The sequence below is a fragment of the Mesoplodon mirus genome, assembly GCF_964341445.2.
Source record: "Mesoplodon mirus genome assembly, chromosome: 6".
NCBI classification, from domain to species: Eukaryota; Metazoa; Chordata; class Mammalia; order Artiodactyla; family Ziphiidae; genus Mesoplodon; species Mesoplodon mirus.
The window spans coordinates 34144011-34167882 of NC_138982.1; the positions used below are offsets into that span (position 1 = coordinate 34144011).

General features: G+C 36.5%; 1 protein-coding gene across 4 annotated transcripts in view; it reads right to left on the reverse strand.

The window, feature by feature from the left end:
- LMLN (leishmanolysin like peptidase) overlaps nucleotides 1–23872 on the reverse strand; it is a gene marked incomplete at its 5' end in the record, with an annotated part of 75773 nt that overhangs the window by 45285 nt on the left and 6616 nt on the right. For 2 of the 4 annotated variants that reach the window (XM_082625413.1, XM_082625414.1), the window contains 6 exons: nucleotides 2883–2988; nucleotides 7085–7263; nucleotides 9981–10104; nucleotides 10600–10682; nucleotides 11569–11599; nucleotides 12232–12329. In XM_082625413.1, coding sequence (XP_082481539.1) covers nucleotides 2883–2988; nucleotides 7085–7263; nucleotides 9981–10104; nucleotides 10600–10682; nucleotides 11569–11599; nucleotides 12232–12329 — 621 coding nt within the window. Of the gene's footprint in view, nucleotides 1–2882; nucleotides 2989–7084; nucleotides 7264–9980; nucleotides 10105–10599; nucleotides 10683–11568; nucleotides 11600–12231; nucleotides 12330–19508; nucleotides 19625–19660; nucleotides 19706–23872 lie in introns of those variants that run through there. The other 2 variants (XM_082625416.1, XM_082625415.1) reach the window with 2 other exon arrangements.

The window sequence follows — 23872 nt, forward strand, 5'->3', positions numbered from 1 at the left end:
AGATAGTAGCTACTTCACATAAAGGTATTCAAATTCCCATTCTCTACCCCCTCTCCCAAATAAGATGAGAAAGTGGGCAAAAAAAAAAAAAAATACTGACATTTGATATCTCCTATTTCATTAGTGAGATTTCTTTTCTTACTTTCTTTCCTAACCTAATAACTAAAACAAAGTGCTTTTGTAACTACTAATTTAAGTATGTTTGTTTTGTTTTGTTTTGTTTGCGGTACACGGGCCTCTCACTGTTGTGGCCTCTCCCGTTGCAGAGCACAGGCTCCGGACGCGCAGGCTCAGCGACCATGGCTCACGGACCCAGCCGCTCCGCGGCATGTGGGATCTTCCCGCACTGGGGCACGAACCCATGTCCCCTGCATCGGCAGGCGGACTCTCAACCACTGCGCCACCAGGGAAGCCCTTAAGTATGTTTTATACATTGAGACTATGCTATAGTTTATATCCAAATAACTAACAATCACAAATGATCACTTAATTAATCAATTTCTTTGGCAAATGTCTTTGCTTACATAACCGTGGCCTGTGTCATTCAAGGCTTGCCAAAATGATTAATGGAATCCAGAGTATTCTTTTATTCCTACATTTCTTCTTTTTTAATCTCTGAAGATGCAAAGAACATTTAATGGAGTCAGGTAAGAAAATCTAAACAGTTTTTAATATACAATTCACTGAGGTTATATAAAGCTTAAAATAGTACGCTGTGCCTCATCTTTCATAATATTCTAAGTACACATTTTTTCCACAATATCAATTTGAAAATTTTTCTAAGCACTCACATTTCAGAAGGCTTACCTGGTATTGAAAGAACCAGGAATGACTGTATTTGATAGCTAGAGCATATATAACTTTATAGGGAATAAGTGTATTTGTTAAACATTTAATTCTTAGCATCCTCCAGGATGGTTTTTGAGACAAACTAATATTTAAAATTTCCTAGGTTTTTACAATTTTTTAAATAATCCAAATACACAAAAAAGTTTAAAAATCTAATAGAAACTTATGTATACTCTTTAAGAGGATTTAAGATATTAGTTTTGCCACATTTTCTTCAGACTTTTTTTTTTAAGAAATAAAACACTGCAGAATAAATATCATTGAAGGCCCATTACCTTCACCCTTTCTCTTCCCACTTTTCCCAGAGGTAATCACTACCTTAAAGTCAATGTACATAGTAACTCTCACACATGTTTTTATATTCAATGATGTCTGACTTTAATTTGAGATTCCCTGATTGCTAAAGTAAATCTGAATATGTTCTCATATACTTCTTGGCCAATTGGACCTTTTCTTTTGTGACCTGCCTGTTCATAACCTAATTTACCTCATGTCTGGGACCTCTGCATTCATGTTCACTTATATACTAGACTTAAAACCTGCTGTTTTTTTCTGGTTCTCTCAACATCAATTATCTATTGTTTTTGGAGCTTAAAGCTTAAAATGTTACTTAGAATGATGCTCGTCTTTCATCACAATAGCAGGTTTGACTTACTTTTTTAATAAAAGGAAAAGAGATGATTCATTTTAGAATCTCCTTACTTGAAGAACAGAAGTGCTATCTGGATACACTAGAGTTTCACTGAATTATCCAAGGTATTTGCTGATTTAAAGACTGAGGTCATACATAATAGCTCACAAAATAAGACTAATAAATGATAGCCACTAATTTTATTATACCTTACTATGTAGAGCATGGTGCTAAGCCATTTATGTTTCGTCTTATTTAATCTTCAAGAAAAAAATCCATTGTAGTATGTACTACTATATTCATTTTATAGATGAAACAGAGGCTTACAAAGGCTAAATAATTTGTAATAGATCCCAAAGATTTTTAGCAGTAAAGCTAAGGAGATTCACACCTAGATCTGTGTGATCCATTCTCTCCCTCTCTCTTTTTTTAAATAATGTACTCTATAGTGGGTGCTACCATTTTTTTTTAATTTTTGTTTTTTATAAATTTATTTATTTATTTTTGGCTGCATTGGGTCTTCGTTGCTACATGGGGGCTTTCTCTAGTTGCAGTGAGCGGGGGCTACTCTTCTTTGGGGTGTGCAGGCTTCTTATTGCAGTGGCTTATCTTGCTGCAGAGCACCTGCTCTAGGCATGTGGGCTTCAGTAGTTGTGGCATGTGGGCTCAGTAGTTGTGGCTCGCGGGCTCTAGGGCACAGGCTCAGTAGTTGTGGTGCACAGGCTTAGTTGCTCCGTGGCATGTGGGATCTTCCCAGACCAGGGATTGAACCTGTGTCCCCTGCACTGGCAGGCAGATTCTTAACCACTGTACCACCAGGGAAGTCCCATTCTCTCTCTTAATCACTGCATTTTACTCCCATCTATTTTCTAAACACATGAATGACATCAGAAGGACATTCCCTAGGTTTTAGGCAACTTTATTTAATTCCCCAGACATACTGTAAAAGTTTACTACTTTGGACCAATTGGGGAAAAGCAAAGTTCTGAATCAGTTAGTATACATAAAATTCAGAAAGTCTAAATAGACCAAGAACACTTTTAGAAATGAGATCTCTGTAAGAGATAAGAAAGATCTATAATTAGCATATCAGCTATCATTTTAGATGAAAGTGAATTTTTTTTAATTACTAAGTTTTTTCTTAAGAAGCTTAATCATTTTTTCAAAACTCCTATTTGCCCAATGGATTTACTTGTTTCATTATTTTAGGTAGTATAACTCAACCGAGCTGCTTTCCTAATCACTAAAAATTGTCTACTGGCAGAGGCCTAATCAACTAGGTTTTACTGAACACGATCTAAGAAGCCACAAAATCTTAAACTTTAACATATACATCAAAATGAGAGTATAATCAGAAAATCAAGGCATGAAGGAGAGAACAATAGTTAACAGCAAAATTTACCAGGGCATGAATAATCTCATGTTTCACTGTAGACAGCATCCCAAAAAACTCCTGAGGCTGGGTAGAGATCATATTTGGACACAGGTTAGCATATCCTGCAATTGGCCTGTTAAAACAGACATTAAAATTTTAATTATATTCCAGGACAATATGTATTATACTTATTAATACATATTGTATTAACCTATCTTTTTCTATCTATCTTATTAACCTATCTTTTTATCTATCTTATTAACCTATATTTTTCTATCAAAAACTGATCAAGGTCAGAAAAATCTCTGTGAAATATCAAATGTCATTTTATAACATAACATCTAACTTTCACTATCTTTTACTTTCAAGACATATACCTCTGTTTTCCTATGACATGGCTAATCAACACCTGTTCCCTCAAGAGGATAGAGTCAGTTAATTATACTTCAGTGTGAATTTGTAAAGTATGTCAATATGTACCAAAAAAGGGAATGAACTAAAAAATTTAAATTATAACACTATTTTACTTGCAAAATTCATTTCTGACTTCAGCATTTCACTATATATATAGGCACAGGGACAGACAAGTAGGTAGAGGGGAAAAGTAGGTACAAAATAGGACAATAAGCAAATCATTCAGGTTGCTGCAAGTTGCTGAACCTTCTGATTTCCATTTCACTATCCCCTTTCTCCTGTCCCAATAATGCCTTCATTAACATAAATTTTTTTTAAAAATTTATTTATTTAAGTAATTTATTTTTGGCTGTGTTGGGTCTTTGTTGCTGCGCATGGGCTTTCTTCTAGTGTGGTGAGCGGGGGTCACTCTTCGCTGCGGTGCGTGGGCTTCTCACTGCGGTGGCTTCTCATTGCAGAGCATGGGCTCTGGGTGCGCGGGCTTCAGTAGTTGTGGCACACCGGCTCTAGAGCATAGGCTCAGTAGTTGTGGCGCACGGGTTTAGTCGCTCTGTGGCATGTGGGATCTTCCCAGACCAGGGCTCGAACCCATGTCCCCTGCATTGGCAGGCGGATTCTTAACCACTGCCACCAGGGAAGCCCAACATAAAGTTTTTTATCTTCTTATTATCTTCTTTCATATAGTATTCTATACCTTCCAGAATCTACAGAATTCTATATCTCTTTCTGAGCCTAGAACTTGAGAGTCCAAGAGCTCATGAGGACCCACAGTAATTCAATCAGTTTCACCATGCACCCACCTGCCTTTCAAAAGCTGTGACAAACAGTAAGGAACCCCAAGGTATTTCTCCCAACACTACCTCAACATTTTACCATAGAAATACCACAGGCCTCCCCAAATGGTGATGACCTATTTACAGAGTAACATTTGCCTTATTTAGTTAAAAAAAACATACAGTGCACTTTCTTCATACTTGAAAACAACAGACTTACACTTAGAAAAGTATGAGTATAATTCACTCACCAAAATATTGCCATGGTGACCTCTAAGATATAAAATAAATGTCACTATCAGGCTTAAACCCTGTCAGGGACTTCCTACTGCATTTAGAATGAAACAGCCCTGTCTACTTCTCCCTCCAATGCATCCCCTAAAGTTCTCATCCTCAAACACAGTTTCCACTGGAGTGGCTTCTAACAGCAACAGGTAGACACAGCATTTTCCTAACATAAGCTCTTTCTCTAGCTCTTTATTTGGCTGAAGCCTATCGATTTTCAGGTTATATCTAAAGTTTCACTTTTTCAAAGAGGCCTTTTTTGCTCAGTTGATCTAAATTATGTTTCCCCCTTTTGTTCTCTTTTATGTTGTAACACCCTGTCTTTTTCTACAAAGTATTTATCATATTTGAAGTCACATATCTATTTGTATCAGTATTTAACAAATATCTGACTCCCTCTGTAATTTGTAAGTTCCATGAGACAGGTACAAGTGTCTATTTTGTTCACCTAGTCTGCTGGCAACATATTAAGCGCTCAGATATTTATGGAATGAATTAACGCAATATAGCAGTTTTGAAGGAAAGTTTCACTTCTATCAAAAAGATTCAAAAAGAACAACTTAAGATATTGCTCTTCTAACATCAACATTCTCCTAATAAGAAACAAATATTTTCCCCAGGTATGAGAATACATACATGAGTAGCTTCAGATTCACTGACACGAGGAACATTTATTCTTTCAGCTAGTCATTCATACCTAAAGTGAACCAAATGTTCAAGTGTCTTAAAGAAACATAATAGCAGTGAAATGAAAGTAAGATGCATCTCTGGGCTATGGGATTCTCATCTATGTGATAACTCCCATGTTGGATTCTCTCCCCAAAAGACAATTAGATACTTTAAGTACTTTCAGTATTATCAGACGCTGAAAGGAGCTGAACTAATCTAGACCCATCTCAACATGGGATTTTATATCCCTCTCCCTACTTCCCCAGGGAAGCCATTCTGTTCCTAATAAATACATAAGGTTCACTTTAACATGTCTTTTGTTTAAAAAAGTAATAAAAGCTCATTGGAAAAAGCTATATATCTAAACATATAGAAATGTATGAAGAAGAAAGTAAAAATTCCCTATTTTACAAACTACCACCACTAAATTCCACTATCACAGGTAACTGCTATCAACAATTGGGGTGCTTTATTTTTTAGAGTGACCAGCCATCCTGGTTTGCCTAGGCCAGGGATTTCCCGGGATATGGGACTTTCAGGGCTAAACCAAGGGTACTCCCGAGAAAACTGGGATAGCTGGTAATCCTAATCATTTTTGACTTTTACCTTAGCACATTCAAGTCCATACACAGATTTTTAAAGCAAGTATGAAATCGTATTATGTACACTGTTTTGCAATGTTCTTCTGACACTCAACAGTATATTAAAAATGGGATTGTGTGTGTGCACCATCCATATGGTTTAGGTCAAATTAAGATAAAGAGCCATGATTTTGCAGCACTGCTATTATGAAGGTATATTTCTCAAAGGCATCTACTTTAAGAAGTATCTCATTTTATCAAGTAACTTGTCATTCATTTAGCACTTCAAATACCATATTTCCTTGATATTGAGACACCAGTGATTATAAAATATCATAAATTTAATGACCGCTTCTCAGGAAAAAAGGAACAATCTATTAAATACATATATTCTTTTTACTAAACAATAGTACATACACATCTGCAAAACCATATAGCACTTCCTTCGTCAGTAATATATTAAATATTTGACTCGATGCATTCTCAACATTCAGAAGCTAAAGATTTTTGAGTTTATTTCATGGATCAACAATTACATAGTAACATGCTAACAGACTGCTTTCATAATCCATGATGCTGATTTTGACCTCCTTACCACCTTCAGTATTGACAGTATAACTCTGAAGCATATATTAGTGTTTCCTTTGTATTGGCTACTTGGTCCTACTAATAATTTCATTTTTTCCTTAAATTAATTAGATATCAATAGAAGTGAAACAGCTCTTTAAAGTCAGCTAGTATTTTGATAGGTAGATGAATGTTCAGGAACTCAGCAACGGTCCTTACATTCACTGGACCACTGAATGTGGTCACATTAACTCTCCTAGATTTGAGAACGTCACATACAAACTATACTGAGACATACCAGTTTCTACTGCCTTTAACTGATTTGTCTGGTGTGTAACAGGCAATCTTCTGTATGCATAACAAGTTTATTTAAAGGCTGCTTCACTGAGAAAAATTTTTTGAAATATTTTTTAAATAAAAAAGAGGACTCTTTTTTTTTTTTTTTTTTTTTGGGCCAAGCAGCATGTGGGATCTTAGTCCAACCGGGGACTGAACTGGCTCCTCCTGCAGTGGAAGTGCGGAGACTTAACCACTGGACTGCCAGGGAAGTTCCGGGACTCTAAATTTTTTAGAGACAATTAAGCTAAGTGAAGGACATAATTATATGACAATTAGATGAACAGTTATTTTGAACATCTTACAGTTTAGCACAGAAGTGTAAAATTAAAGTTCAAATTGTTTCCTTAGAGAGGTGTCATCACTTTCAAAGAAAATTCTATTGACAGCAGACTTCCTTTGGAATTGGTACTTATATTAACATATGCATAGCAGTTGTATAACCTGGTTCCCCCACCACACCCCAATCCAGGCAGTATGCCATTTCTTACTACTGGAGGTAATCTGGCAAATGCAAACTTCTTTTACTCTCAACACTTAGAATATGGTTTAAGAGTTCTTATTTTAGATCTTATTGGGAAATAAGTCTCAGGGGAAAGTTTACCTGTCCATTTTTGCTTCCTGCTGACAATAGGCTGCATAAGAGATGATGTTTTCATGGCTGCACCTCTCAGTGGCCAGAGCACCAACATAAAGAACAAAGTCTGCATCCTGGACTCCCTCTTGGTCTGGCACACCCACTGCTCCACAGGGCCACTTACCCCCACAGCAGACTCTGCATTGCTATGCTCATGGGGGACAACAACGGAAAAACAGACCAGAGATGAGGTTAGCTATCAAGACTTTTAATTTATAATGAATCCAGACTCTAAATATGTATGATTTAATTTTTATTTATTATCCTTCAGCTTTTATCAAAATCCATACCTCTCTCTACTCAATTCCTAACTCTAATTTTAAATTTATTTTGTTAAAATTTCTACTTTATATACTATAATCATAAATGTATAATATTAATTAAAACAAACAATTGCTATTTATAAAGGGCATCCAACCAGGGTACAAAAAAGACAGCAATAGAAAAGGTTTTATTAAACCCTGAAACTAGGTGAAAATTACAAGGGACCTTCTTGTACACATTTTTTTTAGCAATTTCCCGTGAATCTATAGTTACTTCAAAACTAATTAATAAAAAACTTTATTTACTGGAAGTATTTTCCTATTATAAGTAATTCATGTATCTTGTTAAAAATTCAGATAATACAAAAGTATATAAGGTAAAAAGTTAAAGTCATCTTGTAATATTACCTTTGTTTCTAGTTTTCTAAGCAAACTTTGCCCTTTTAACATACGTTTTTTTAGAGAACTTCTTCTATCAAAGTTCCTAAACAATCATAATCTCCAAATTATAAATAGGAAAATCAGTAAATGGTGTTTTTTTAAGGCATAAATGATGCTTGTAGAGAGAGAAAAGACAGAAATTCTCATTTCATTACATTGTTTACTCTTGCTTCTCTAATACACGTATTTATAATTTTAAAATTCAATTACTTTAATCTATTAATAGTTGATATTAAGAAAAGCTGTGATTTAATAGCATTCTTTCACATGATCTCTCATTTATTAAAAAAAAAAAAAAATCAGAACCCCCAAGAAGATAAGTAGAAAGCAGAATTTGAAAAAGCCAAAAGAATTAAAAACAAAAATACCTTAGAAAAAAAGCAAAGAAATGTGTCTTAAAATGTCTAGGAAATATCTCTAAATGTCTTAGGAAAAGAGATAAATATGTAATTAACAGGTTGTTTTAATTTTTAAACATGTTCCCCAAACCCTCTATGCTTTCAAGAAATTTGATAAAAGAAATGGAAGCTGAGTAAGTTAGCTGTATTAGTGCCAATATACAGGGTTCTAAAAGCCTTTAGTGAGCTTCAAATACTCTGAGAAAAAAATTATAAAGTAAACTTCAACTATATGCTTAATTTTGCTTACAAAGTCAATGTTTAATAATGTATTCATTTTCTAAAAGTAATGAGAGAACACAGCTCAATAGAGAAAAGCAGCTAAAGCAATAATCATATTTTCTAAAATATAGGTATAAATAAATTGGCTTTCTGGTTTACGCATTTAAACTTTTTATATCAGAAAAAGTATCAGAAAAAACTGATACAAGTAATGGATGCTTAATATGAAAAATCAGAACATTACAAAAATGTATAAGTTACCGAATAAAAGCCCCTCATAATCCAACTCAATGAAAACCATTAAAATTTTAATGTCTCCAGATTTTTTAATATATGTATACCTCCAGATTACTTCATAATTTTTTATATGTGTGTATACACTTCTTATTTTTATTTTTTATGCTTTTATTTCAGCTTTATTGAAAGCTGAATAACTGATGATAATTTTTAATTTTTAAATGAAATAGACTAACTACCCATACTGATTTACAACTTTTTTTTTCCATTTAAAAGCTTAACTATCTTTCCAAATCAGTATATAAAGATCTATTTTGTTCTTTTTTTGTTTTTAATATTGTTCATTTATTTTGTCTGCACCGGATCTTAGTTGTGGCATGCAGACTCTTAGTTGAGGCATGCATATGGGATCTAGTTCCCCAACCAGGGATTGAACCTGGGCCCCCTGCATTGGGAGCACAGAGTCTTACCCGCTGGACCACCAGGGGAGTCCTTCTGCTTCATTCTTTAACAGCTGTGTAGTGCTCCATTATTTGGTTATGCCATAACTTAACTAATATTAATATAGGCATATTTATAGTTTTGCAAAGAATATCCTTGAACATATATTACATAGTTATAAGTATTTTTGTGGAATACATTTCCAGGTTGGGTTAAAGCATACACATTATTTTTATTTGAAGAGATAATGTTAAATTGCCCTTTAAAAATTCTGAGGTAGGGCTTCCCTGGTGGCGCAGTGGTTGAGAGTCTGCCTGCCAACGCAGGGGACACGGGTTCCAGCCCTGGTCTGGGAAGATCCCACATGCCACGGAGCAACTAAGCCCGTGCGCCACAGCTACTGAAGCCCATGTGCCTAGAGCCCGTGTTCCGCAACAAGAGAAACCACTGCAACGAGAAGCCGGCGCACTGCAACAAAGAGTAGCCCCTGCTTGCTGCAGCTAGAGAAAGCCCACGCACAGCAATGAAGACCCAGCACAGCCAAAAATAAATAAAATAAATAAATTAAAAAATTCTGAGGTATATAGCTGCTAAAAGATGTTTTGGAGGGCAAAGATAAAGTCCTAAGCAGAAATGATTCAGCAGCCCCAGAGATAAATTGAAAAAAGAAAAAAATAATTAAATTCACTTGAAAACCAATGAAACAATAAAATCAGCACACCTAACTGTGATTACTTTTGGTAGAGAATGAAGCTTTTGAACTTAAGTCTGTAAAATCTTCTTAGTGACAATCACAGATTGAAAATCTGTCATAAGTTTATCCTAAATAATAAGAACATTGCTAAGAGCAGGGTGAAATACCTGGAGGTGCTCCTCAGGCACTATAATGGGGCCACATTTGGTATGCTCTGCACATTCCTCAGTACAGCATCTATGGTGATCATTTTCCTTCCGTAGGTATTGGTATTGGTTTGTTGCACACTGTCTTCAGTTCATTTGTACATCAAAGTTTAATTACAAAAAAAAAATAAAGATGAGTTCACAGCAGTTAAAACATTGTAAAAAACTAGTAGCTGCTATATTTAGTTCATTTATAATAGTTACTATTTTAGTTAGAAAAGTAGTCTAAGAAAGAATTTTGGTTCCATGGCAAATCCTTCTGATCTGGGTTTTCAAACACTCAAATACTTCAAAAGCCAATACTGCACACATGAAGGAGGAAGAAAGGGGATATGGGAAAAAGGGTACAACTATACCCAAGGAAAAGATCCAGTGGGTCACCTCATAATGGAAAATCGGGGAAAGAATGATTACCCAACAGATGCTCTTTTATTCTTTTTAAATATCTTACAGTTTGGTCTCCAGGAACCAGCATAATAAAATACTCCAGTATAAATCTCACAATTTGCCATACTGACAGAATGGGGAGGGCAGAGTACTAAACAACTGAAGAAAATGACCTGTGTGTAATGTGACATACCTACTAAGTAATATGGTGCCCGCAGGTCTACGAACCTGAAAAGTCTTCTCTAAATAAGAAACAGCTTGTGGAAAAAGTTTGGTCTAAATAAAAATTGGAAAAAAAAAACAGTCAGAATTACAGCTAAAAGATAAACTATATTTAAAACAAGTAAGCATAGGATATTAATGACTAAGGGGAAAGAAGGAAAAAGCCTTATAATTCTGGAATATAGGTACTAGCCAAAGGTTATGTGACTAGGGCTGGGGAAAGATTGAGTCTAGGAGCAAAGGAATTTCCTCATTTACTAGTTTAGTTTGGAGGAAAGAACACCAGAAAGTTCCTCCCCTACCCCATTTAAATAGAATATTATAAAACATAAATCACAACTATTAATCTTACTTTAAATTTGAGACTGATTTAGATTATTCCAACAGGAAGGTAGTTTATGTTAAGAAAATCTTATATTTAGAAGACCTACTTTAGCCTCACCCATTTCTGTGGCCCATAATGAATTGGCTTAATGTGTGTGTGTGCCTCTGTAACAGTTAAAAAACTTATGAGGCTAGCACCTCTATAAATGACCTTGGCATTTCATACTATCAGGCCAATTAATCTTCAGGAGAATGAGCATTTCCACCAAGAGAATAGTGTTCTCAATGTTTTTAAAACATCATCTTTTTCATCCTATCTGAAGCATGCTCTCTGCTCCCCTAAAACTTAAGAGGACAAGTAAAAAATAAGAGAATGATTTAATATCAAATTATAAAATGAGAAGACTAACTTAATATCAAATATGAACAAAGTTTTGGTGAGTGCATCACAAAAACACCTTGGTGATAATGAGAAATACATTCACTACCAACACCTTTTATTCAGTCATTCACAAAATAGTCATGTGTATGTTTTTCATTACTGAAGTAAAATTTACATACAATAAAATGCACCATTTTAAGTGTCCAATTCAAGCTATGAGTATTTATTACGTACCTTTACAAGGTGTCTTTTCTCAGGGAGCAACCTGAAAATAATGACATAAAACATAAAGATTGCCATGCTGAGGGCAAACCACTATCTCATTTTTGTTCAGAATACAACTGGCAGGAATCCCAAGGAATGCTTTGTGGAAGCATGCCATATCAGTCCCTCTAAATCTCAATGAGCATTTAAGAGTTGATCACATACTGTCTCATTCATTTGGGAAGTTAAAGATAGGGAAAGACATCAGCTACTCCCAATAGCTCTTCATAAACTACTACAGATTCATAATTTATCTCTTTTCTGGACACCCTCTTACTCTAAATTAAAAATTAGGCTATATCATCTCTCTGGTTAATAATTTTGTAAATGTTCTTATTATTGTATATATTAGTATTTTGTCTTATTGTTCCTCCAAGTACTTAAGTGCCTTCCAGGTCTGTTATTGACCACATAAGTAGATATACACTGGTGTGTTTAAATTATTCATGATGTATAGATTTAAATCATATCCCATGGCCTTCATCTTTCTAAACTAAAAAGCATATTTAGCTTAATTCCATTTTGAGGGTACATTAGCATCTAGTTCCATTTATGGAACTCCAGGTAACAGATGAAAATATTTTCAATAGTTTGATTCTTAATAAAAAAGATGACAAATAATGGTGTACTTACTCTTCAATACTTTTATCGTAGACAGTCTTGATTCTTAAATGTTCATTAACATCTCTCTTTACAACATGATTTGCCTTAAGATGGACCTTATTTATGACCTGAAAAAAAGGAACAGATTTGAAAAAAATGTATAGATTAGCTAACTGAGGTCCCAACTTAAAATTAGTAAACTAAATTTCAAGTGTAATACCCAGAAAAAATATAAGAACTAAATAAACTGAGAGACAGTTCATGCTCATGGATAGGAAGACTCAATATTATCAAGATGTCAGTTCTTCCCAACTTCATCTATAGATTCAATGGAATCCCAATCAAAATCCCAGCAAGTTATGTTGTACATATCAACAAACTAATTCCAAAGTTTATATAGATGGCAAAAGACCAAGAATAGCCAACAAAATGTTGAAGAAAAAAACAAAGTTGGAGGACTGACACTACCTGACTTCAAGATTTACTATAAAGTTACATTATCAAGACAGTGTGGTACTGGCAAAAGAAGAAACAAACAGACCAATGGAACAGAATAGAGAGCCCAGAAATAGGCCCACATAAGTACATTCAACTGATCTTTGACAAAGGAAAAAAGGCAAAAGGCAATACAATGGAACAAAGATGGTCTTTTCAACAAATGGTGCTGGAACAACTGGATATTCACATGGGAAAAAAAAATGAATCTGGAGACAGACCTTACATCTTTCATAAAAATTAACTCAAAATGGATTATAGACCTAAAATGTAAAACACAAAACTATGTAAAACTCTTAGAAGATACCATAGGAGAAAAACCAGATGTCCTTGGATATAGTGATGACTTTTTAGATATTAACACTAAAGGTATGATCCATGAATGAAATAACTGATAATTTCAACTTTATTAAAATTAAAAACTTCTGCTCAATGAAGGTTAACATCAAGAGAATAAGAAGACAAGCCACAGACTGGGAGAAAATATTTGCAAAAGACAAATCTGATAAAGGACTATTATACAAAATATACAAAGAACTCTTAAAACTCAACAGTAAGGGGGCTTCCCTGGTGGCGCAGTGGTTGAGAGTCCGCCTGCCGATGCAGGGGACACGGGTTCGTGCCCCGGTCCGGGAGGATCCCACATGCCTAGGAGCAGCTAGACCCGTGAGCCATGGCCGCTGGGCCTGCGCATCCAGAGCCTGTGCTCCGCAACGGGAGAGGCCACAACAGCGAGAGGCCCGCATACCGCAAACAAAACAAAACAAAAACAAACAAACAAACAAAAAAAACTCAACAGTAAGAAAATGAGAGACTTCCCTGGCGGTCCAATGGTTAAGACTCTGCGCTTCCAATGCAGAGGGCCCAGGTTCGATCCCTTTTCGGGGAACTAAGATCCCACATGCCATGCCCAGCGCGGCCAAAAGAAAGAAAAAGAAAATAAACAATCCAAGTAATACATGGGCCAAAAACCTTAATAGATACCTCACCAAAGAAGGTATACAGGTGGCAAATAAACATACGAAGAGACGTTTCACATTATATGTCATCAGGGAAATGCAAATTAAAACAACAAAATATCACTATACACCTATTAGAATGGCCAAAATCTGGAACACATACTATACCAAATGCTGCCAAGGATGTGGAGCAACAGAACTCTCATTCATTGCTGGTGGGAATGCAAAATGTACAGCTACTTTGGAAGACAGTTTGGCAGTTTCTTACAAAACTAAACATTCTTTTACCATAACCACTCAGCAATCATGCTCTTTGGTACTTACACAAATGAGTTAAAAACTTATATCCAAACAAAAACCTGTTCATGGATGTTTATAGCAGCTTTATTCATAATTGCTACAACTTAGAAGCAGCCAAGATGTTCTTCAAGAGGTGAGTGGATAAATAAACAGTGGTACATCCAGACAATGGAATATTATTCAGAGCTAAAAAGATGAGCTATTAAGCCAGGAAAAGACATGGAGGAACCTTAAATGCATATCAGTAAGTGAAATAAGTCAATCTGAAAAGGTTACATACTATATGATTCCAACTATATGACATTCTGGAAAAGGCAAAACTATGGACACAGTAAAAAGATCAGTGTTTGCCAGGGATGGAGGGGTGAGGGATTAATAGACAGAGCACAGAGGATTTTGAGGGCAGTGGAACTACCCTGTATGATACCGTAATGATGGCTACATGTCGTTATACATTTTTCCAAACCCGTAGAATGTACAACACGAAGAGTAAATCCTAATGTAAACTATGGACTTTGGGTGACTATGATATGTCAATATAGTTTCATCAATTATAACAAAAGTACCACTCTGGTTGGGGATGTTGATAATAGGGGAGCCTATGCATGTGAGGAGGAACAGAGTATTTGGGAAATCTCTGTACCTTCTTCACAATTTTGCAGTGAATCTAAAACTGCTTTTAAAAAATAGTCTTTAAGGGCTTCCCTGGTGGTGCAGTGGTTAAGAATCTGCCTGCCAATGCAGGGGACACAGGTTCGAGCCCTGGTCCAGGAAGATCCCACATGCTGCAGAGCAACTAAGCCCATGTGCCACAACTACTGAGCCTACACTCTAGAGCCCGCAAGCCACAACTACTGAACCCACATGCCACAACTACTGAAGCCCATGTGCCTAGAGCCCATGCTCCACGACAAGAGAAGCCACCGCAATGAGAAGCCTGCACACCTCAACGAAGAGTAGCCCCCACTCGCCACAACTACAGAAAGCCCGTGTACAGCAACAAAGACCCAACACAGCCAAAACAAACAAACAAACAAATAAATAAATAATAGTCTTTAATTTAAAAAAATGAAGATGAGAAGACAATGGAACAAATAGTTAAAGTGCTAAAAGAAATATGTTCAATACTGAAGTGTATCTCCAATGAAACTACCCTTCAAAAATGAAGAGGAAATAAAGATATTTCAGATAAACAAAAATTGAGAGAATTCATCACCAGCAAACGTCCACTATAGGAAACACTAAAGGAAGTTCTTCATGGTAATGGAAATGACACTAGAGGGTAACTTGGATCTTGTCTTAGTTCAGGCTTCTGTAACAGAATACCATAAACTGGGTGGCTAACAAACAACAGAAATTTACTTCTCACAGTTCTGGAGGCTGACAAGTCCAAGATCAAGGCGCCAGAAGACTGGGTGCCTGGTGAAGGCCCACTTCTTGTTTCTTAAGGCCATAGTCTGGTTGTATTCTCTGGCAGAAGGGGCAAGGAGCGCTTTCATAAGGGAATTAATCTCATTCATAAGGGCTCTGCCCTCATGACCTAATCATCTACCAAAAACCCCATCTCCTAACCATTATATTGAGAGTTAGCCTTTCAACATATGAATTTTGGGGGAACACAAACATTCAGTATATACAAGATCTGTAGGAAGGAATGTGGACAAGTGGAAATGTTAGATAAGTAAATACAAAAGTCCATTGTGTAGAAAACAGTTAACATAGCAGGCCTAAGACTACTATCTTTAGAAAGACCTGCTTGCAAGTTTGACCTTTCACTGGTCCTGGAATTTGAATGGTACAGTCCCTACACTGACATAAAACTTCCCTAAGCAATAAGGCAGTCTCATTGTGCCCAAACTGTTAACAGAAATAATACAGTTTATGCTGAACTTCTGTTTACTTCTCAGAGTCAGGAATGTCAGTGACTGAAATTGTGCCTACATGACCAATCTCCAATAAAAACACTGGACTCCTAGACTCAGACGAGCTTCCCTGTAGACAACAATTTGTGCTTGTTCTTACAAGTTACTGCTAAACGGATTAAGCATGTCCTATGTGACTCCACTAGGCGAGGACTCTTGGAAATGTCAACAAAAATTCAACTAACAATCAAGTTAAGAAGAGAAAAGCGTATTTAATTTGGGCCAAACTGAGGATTATAACCTGGGAGATAGACTGTAAGAAGTTCTGAGAACTGTTATGCCCGTTAGAAGTCAAAGGCACAGTCATATACATTCTCAAGACAAAGAATCATACATCAAAATGACATACTGATATTTTACATAAAGTCCACCAAAGATATATAGTCCAGGTAAGCACGTACAAAGGCAAAGAGAACAGTAAGTCACTACGGCCCCCTACAGAGTTGGGAAAGAATGGTATTCTTTTAAGAAATTACATTGCTAGTACCAGAAGAAAGGAAAAAAATTGATCTTTACCGTCTAGCAGGCATTCCCATCTTTGAGGAGGTCTGGTTAATGTGTAATTCAGATGCACACAAGGAGGGAGGGAGGAGGCCCAAACGGACACAGAGACAGAACTTTATGTTTAAATTTTCTTGTTCTGCTTTAAAATACACATTTTATTTCATCAGAAGCTTGTGTCTGGTTTCCTTCAGTTTTTGCTCCGGGAGCCTTTTCTTTTTACTGATTGCGCTTGATATGTATCCTTTCACTGTAATAAATCTTAGCTGTGAGTACAACTATATGCTGAGTCCTATGAGTCCTTCCAGCAAATCATCAAACCTGGGGTGGTTTGGAGACCTTCAACACAATTATACACGTATTTCTTTTCTTCTTTTCATTTCTTTAGAGACATTAACTGTTTAAAACTAAAATTATAAAATTGCAGTTGTGAGATTTATAATATATGTAGTTATTATATATTATGGTAATAGCAAAAGGACAAGGAAATAGTGACACTATACTGTTGAAAAGTTCCCATATTTAACATGACTATAAACTTTAACTAGATGTCGTAAATTCAAGATACATATTATAATCAATAGAGCAAACATTCAAAAATAGATTGCATTTTACTGTTGGTTAATTACACCTCAATTAAAAAAGTAAAGCAAAGAGATATAGCTAAAAAGTAAACAAAGGAATTAAAATACTAAAAAACAGAAGGCACAGTCAAGTGAAACAAAGAGAAAAAAATAGCTAAACTGCCAATCCAAACCCAACCATGTCAAAAATCACATTAAATGTAAAAGGACTGAACATTCTTGTTAGAAAGCAGAGACTGTCAGACTAGACAGAGCAAGATGCAACTATTTGCTATCTATAAGAAGCCCATTTTAGCTATAAAGACACAGAGAAATTGAGAGTATAAGGATGGAAAAACACACATCATGCAAACACGAATCAAAAGAAAGCCAGAGTGGCTATATTAGTATTAGACAAAGTATATTTCAAAACAAGGAGTATTAATTACCAGGAATAAAGAGAGGGGCAGTATGTAACACTAAATGGGTCAATTCACCAAAAAAATAACAATGTAAAATGTGTAAACACCTAACAGTAGAGCTGCAAAATACGTGAAGCAAAAACTGAAAACTGAAAGGAGAAATAAACAAATCCACAATTATAGCTGGTGACTTCAAAATTCCTATCTCAGTAATCAACTCAACACAAGTAGACAGAAAATCAGTAAGGACATGGGAGACCTGAGCAGCACTATAACTAACTTGACCTAAATGATATTTATAGAACCACCTGCCCCAACATCAGCAGAATGTACATTCTTCTCAAGTACACACAGAACGTTAACCTGGTTAGATTTTTGGCTATAAAACTTTTACTATAAAACAATCCTTAAGAAATACAAAAAACTGAAATCATACAAAGGATGTTTGCTATCCATAACTAAATTAAACTAAAATGCAATTAGGGAAAGATAACTGGGAAATCTCCAAATATTAGAAAATCAAACTTTTGTGTGTGTGTGTGCCGCACCACAAGGACTTCGGGACCTTAGTTCCCGGACAAGGGATTCACTGTGCCCCCTGTAGTGAAAGCTCGGAGCCATAACCGCCAGAGAATTCCCGAACAACAAACTTTTAAATTATCCTTAGGTTGAAGATGAAGTCACAAAGGAGATCAGAAAATATTTTTAATTGAATGATAATAAGATTACAAGCAATTAATATTTTTTAAATCAATTTATTTATTTTATTTATTTATTTTTGGCTGTGTTGGGTCTTTGTTGCTGCGTGCGGGCTTCCTCTAGTTGCAGCGAGCAGGGGCTACTCTTCTTTGCGGTGTAGGCTTCTCACTGCTGTGGCTTCTCTCATTGTGGAGCATGGGCTCTAGGTGCGTGGGCTTCAGTAGTTGCAGCACATGGGCTCAGTAGTTGTGGCTCATGGGCTCTAGAGCACAGGCTCAGTAGTTGTGGCGCATGTGGGATCTTCCCAGACCAGGGATCGAACCCATGTCCCCTGCATTGGCAGGCAGATTCTCAACCACTGGGCCACCAGAGAAGCCCAGCAATTAATATTTGTGTGATGTAATTAGTGTTTAGAAATTTATAACTTTAAATACTTATATTAGAAAAAATAATCTCAAATTAATGACCTTCCATCTTAAGAAACTAGAAAATGAAGGGCAAATTAAACTCAAAGAAAGCAGAAGAAAGTAAATAATAAAGAACAGAAATCAATTAAAAGGAAAACAGAAAAATAATAGAGAAAAATCAATGAAACCAAGTGGCAGTTCTTTGAGAAGATCAATACAATTGACATATCTCTAAGCAGACTAAGAGAGCAGATACCAATTACCAATATCAAGAATGAAACAGGGCATATCACTATAGACTTTACAGACTGTGATACTGTAATTTATAATAAAAAAATATATATTTGGTCTTTGTCCCATTTTTGGAATTTTCTAAGACCTCTGCAATTTCCTAAATGATAAAAGTGGTCAGGTGTCTTTTGTCATGTTAATGAGGTAACTTTTGGAAGCACCTAAGGGTGGAGACTGGTTACCAGTGGAGCCAAGTATGTGAATAGAAGATTGGAACTTTCAGTCCTTTCCACCCCCTCTAACCTCTGAGGAGAGGAGAGGGGCTGGAGATCAAGTTCAACCACCAATGCCCAATGAATTAATCAATTATATCTATGTAATGCCTACCTAAACCCCAAAAGGATGGGGTTTGGAGAGCTTCCAGGGTGGTGAACACATGGAGATTCTGGGACAGTGACATGTTCAGAAAGCACAGAAGCTCTGTGCCCTTTCTCCATACGTTGCCCTATACATCTCTTCCACCTGACTGTTCTTGAGCTACATCCTCTTATAATAAACCAGTAATCTAGTAAGTAAAAATTTTCTCTGAGCTCTGTGAGCCTCTTTAGCAAATTAATCAAAACCAAAGAGGGGGTTGTTGGAACTTCCGATAGCTGGTTGGTCAGAAGCACAGGTAACCACCTGGACTTACACTGGATCAAATGGGGGAAAAGGGGCAATGCTGTAGGTCTGAACTCTTAACCTGTGGAATCTGATGCTATCTCTGGGTAGACAGTGTCAGAATTGAGTTGAATTGTGGGACACTCACCTGGTGTTGGAGAGTGGCTTGGTGATGTGTGGAAAACCCTTGATACATTAGAATTGGTAACTCAGAACCCTTTAAAGACATTTAAAAGATCAAATGGGAACATTAAGAAAACTGTATTTCCATAATGAAATTCTTTGAAAAATATGACTTACCAAAACACAATCAAGAAGAAACAGATAACCTCAATAGTCCAATGTCTATTAAAGAAAATAAGTTCATAGTTTATAACACTCCAATAAAGAAAATTCCAGGCTGAGATACCTCCATTCATGAATTCTACTAAACATTTAAGGAAGAAACAATACTGCTTGTATACAAACTCTTTCTGAAAGTAGAAGAGGAAGAAATATTTCCCAATTCATTCTATAAGGCCAGCATTACCCTAATACCAATCCCAACAAAGCTACAGAAGGAAAAAAAACCAACTACAAACCAATATCCTTAATGAATACATATGCAAAATCATCAAAAAAACACTAGCAAATGAAATCCAGCAAAATGTAAAAAGGGTAATACATCATGATCAAGTGGGGTTTTATCTCAGAGGGATGCAAGACTAGTTCATCATTCAAAAAATCAATCAATGTAACTCACAATATCAAAAGAATAAAGAAGAAAAGCTACATGATTATAACAATTGATGCAGAAAAGACATTTAATAAAATTCAACACCCATTCATGACAAAAACGGTCAGCAGACTAGAAACAAAAAGTAATTTTCTTAACCTGATAAGGCACATCTACCAAAAATCTACAAACTAATACTTTTCTTTGTATTAAAATTTTTTATAGGGACTTCCCTGGTGGCACAGTGGTTAAGAATCCACCTGCCAATACAGGGGACATGGGTTCGATCCCTGGTCCAGGAAGATCCCACATGCTGCGGAGCAACTAAGCCCACATGCCACAACTACTGAAGCTCACGTGCTGCAACTACTGAACCCACACGCTGCAACTACTGAAGCCCGCGTGCTCTAGGGCCTGTGTGCCACAACTACTGAAGCCCGTGCATCTAGGGCCCATGCTCCACAACAAGAGAAGTCACCTCAATGAGATGCCCGCATACCGCAACGAAGAGTAGTCCCCGCTCACAGCAACTAGAGATAGCCCACACGCAGCAATGAAGACCCAATGCAGCAAAAAAGAAAAAAAAAATTTTAATACAATTTTGAAAGGTTACTCTCAATTTACAATTATTACAAAATATTGGCTATAGTCCCTGTGTTGTACAATACACCCTTAAGCCTATCTTATACTCAGTAGTTTGTAGTTCTCCTCTCTCACCCTCCTCACTGGTAACCACTAGTTTGTTCTCTGTATCTGTGAGTCTGCTTCCTTTTTGTTATATTCACTAGTTTGTTGCATTTTTTAGATTCCACATATAAGTGATACCATACAGTATTTGCCTTTCTCTGTCTGACTTATTTCACTTAGCATAATGCCCTCCAAGTTCCTCCATGTTACTGAAAATGGCAAAATTTTGTTCTTTTTTAAAGCTGAGTAGTGTTCCATGCAACTAATACTCTTAATAGTGGAAGACTGAATGTTTTCCCCCTAAGACCAAGAACAATGGAAAGATGTCTACTCTCACCACTTGTATTCAATATTATAATGAAGGTCCTAGTCAGTATGATAAGGCAATATTAACATTAAATATTTGTAATAAGCAAAAGAAACATATTGTAATCCCTAAAGCAAACACACACACACACACAGCACGCGCACGAACCCCACAGACAAGTGAAATGTATCGATAAAAGGATGGAAAATTCTAATCGTAAGCAAGGTGAAATGGCTATACTAATATCAGCAAAGCAGACTTCAAGACAGAGAGTATCACCAGAAATAAAGAGTAATATTTTATAATAATAAGGGGTTAATACCTCAGAAATACATAATTATAAATGTGAATGTACCTAACAATAGATTCAAAATCCATGAAGCAAAAGCTGACAGAACTAAAGGAAGAAAAAAGACATTTATAATCTTAGAAATTTTTTTTTTTTTTTGCGTTATGCGGGCCTCTCACTGTTGTGGCCTCTCCCGTCGCGGAGCACAGGCTCCGGACGTGCAGATTCAGCGGCCATGGCTCTCGGGCCTAGCCGCTCCGCGGCATGTGGGATCTTCGCAGACCAGGGCACGAACCCATGTCCCCTGCATCAGCAGGCAGACTCTCAACCACTGCGCCACCAGGGAAGCCCAATCTCAGAAATTTTTAAAGACTCTCTTAGACAAAACATTTTAAGAATATACAAATCTGTAGCCAATATTTTGTAATAACTGTAAATGGAATATAACCTTTAAAAATTGTATAAAAAAAGAATATAGAAATCTGAAGTGTACCATCAATCGCCTCACCTTTTTGACATGTATAGAAAGCTACACTCAATACCTATAGAATATATATTCTTTACTAGTACACAGAAAAGTTTAGCAGGATAGAGCGTATGCTGAGGTGTAAATAAAACAATCTCAAATTTCAAAGAACTGAAATCTTACAGAAGATACCTCTAAATTAGAAATCAATACCCATAAGATATCTAGAAAAGGACCACATATTTAGAAATTATATTTTAAACATTTTTAATAATCCATGGATCAAAGAAGAAATTACCAGGGAAAATAAAAATGAATTATCACTTTGAATGAAGTGATAATTAAAATACAATGTGGGGCTTCCCTGGTGGCGCAGTGGTTGAGAGTCCGCCTGCCGATGCAGGGGACAGGGGTTTGTGCCCCAGTCCGGGAAGATCCCACATGCCGCGGAGCGGCTGGGCCCGTGAGCCATGGCCGCTGAGCCTGCGCGTCCGGAGCCTGTGCTCCGCGACGGGAGAGGCCACAACAGTGAGAGGCCCGCGTATCGCAAAAAAAAAAAATACAATGTGTCAAAATCTGTGGAATGTAGCTACAGTTGTACTTTGAGAGAAATACAGGTCATTAAATGTTTATGGTAGAGAAGAAAGAAAAGCCTAAAAAACAATGATCTGGGACTTCCCTGGTGGCACAGTGGATAAGACTCCATGTTCCCAATGCAGGGGGCCCAGGTTTGATCCCTGGTCAGGGAACTAGATCCTACATGCATGCCGCAACTAAGAGTTCACCTGCCGTAACTAAGGAGCCTGCAAGCTGCAACTAAGAAGCCCACGTGCCACAACTAAGGAGCCCGGGGGCCGCAACTAAGGAGCCCATGAGTCACAACTAAGGAGCCTGCCTGCCACAACAAAGATCTGGTGCAACCAAATAAATGAATAAATAAATAAACATTAAAAACAAAAAAGAAAACAAACAAACAAAAACAAATAATGATCTAAGTTTCCACCTAACAATATGAGCAAAGTAAATCCACAGTAAGTAGAAAGGAAAAATAATAAAGAACAGGAAACAATGAAATAGAAAACAATAATTAAAGAAAATTACCAAAGCTAACAGTTGGCTATTTAAAATGATTAATAGGGACTTCCCTGGTGGTGCACAGTGGTTAAGAATCTGCCTGCCAATGCAGGGGACACAGGTTCGAGCCCTGGTCCAGGAATATCCCGCATGTCACGGAGCAACTAAGCCCAAGAGCCACAACTAATGAGCCTGCATGCCACAACTACTGAAGCCCGCGTGCCTCAAGCCCATGCTCCACAATAAGAGAAGCCACCGCAATGAGAAGCCCACGCACTACAACAAAGAGTAGCCCCCGCTCACCGCAACTACAGAAAGCCCATGTGCAGAAACAAAGACCCAATGCAGTCAAAAATAAATAAATAAATTTGTAAATAAAATAAAATGATTAATAAACTTAATAAGCCCCTAGAAAGAATGGACTAGAATAAAGCAGTATAAACCCAAATTACCACATTAGAAATGAAAGCATGCCTATCACTCAGATTCTACAGACAACAAAAGGATAAATTATTATGAACAATTTTATGTCAATACATTTAACAATTCAGATGAAATAAAATCCTTCAAAAACACAAGTTACCAAGACCGACACAAGATCAAATGGATACTATGAATAGACTTGTATGAGAGAAACTGGATTTATCTATCCCTACATAGTGGTTTCTTGGGGCCAGAAGTGAAAACATGGGTTTTCTGCAAATGAGCACAAGGGATCTTTCTGGGGTGATGGAAATGTTCTAAAACTGGACTGTGGTGATGGTTCTGTAGATCTGTAAATTTATAAAAATCACTTAATTGGATACTTAAGTGGTGAATTTTACGGTATATAAATTATAGCTCAATAAAAGTATTTTAAAAATCCCAACTCTCTACAAAGAAAACACTAGATCCAGACAGTTTCAGTTATGAATTATACCAGACATTTAAGGAAGAAATTTTCTTTTAGAAAATACATAATAGAATTTCCCAAC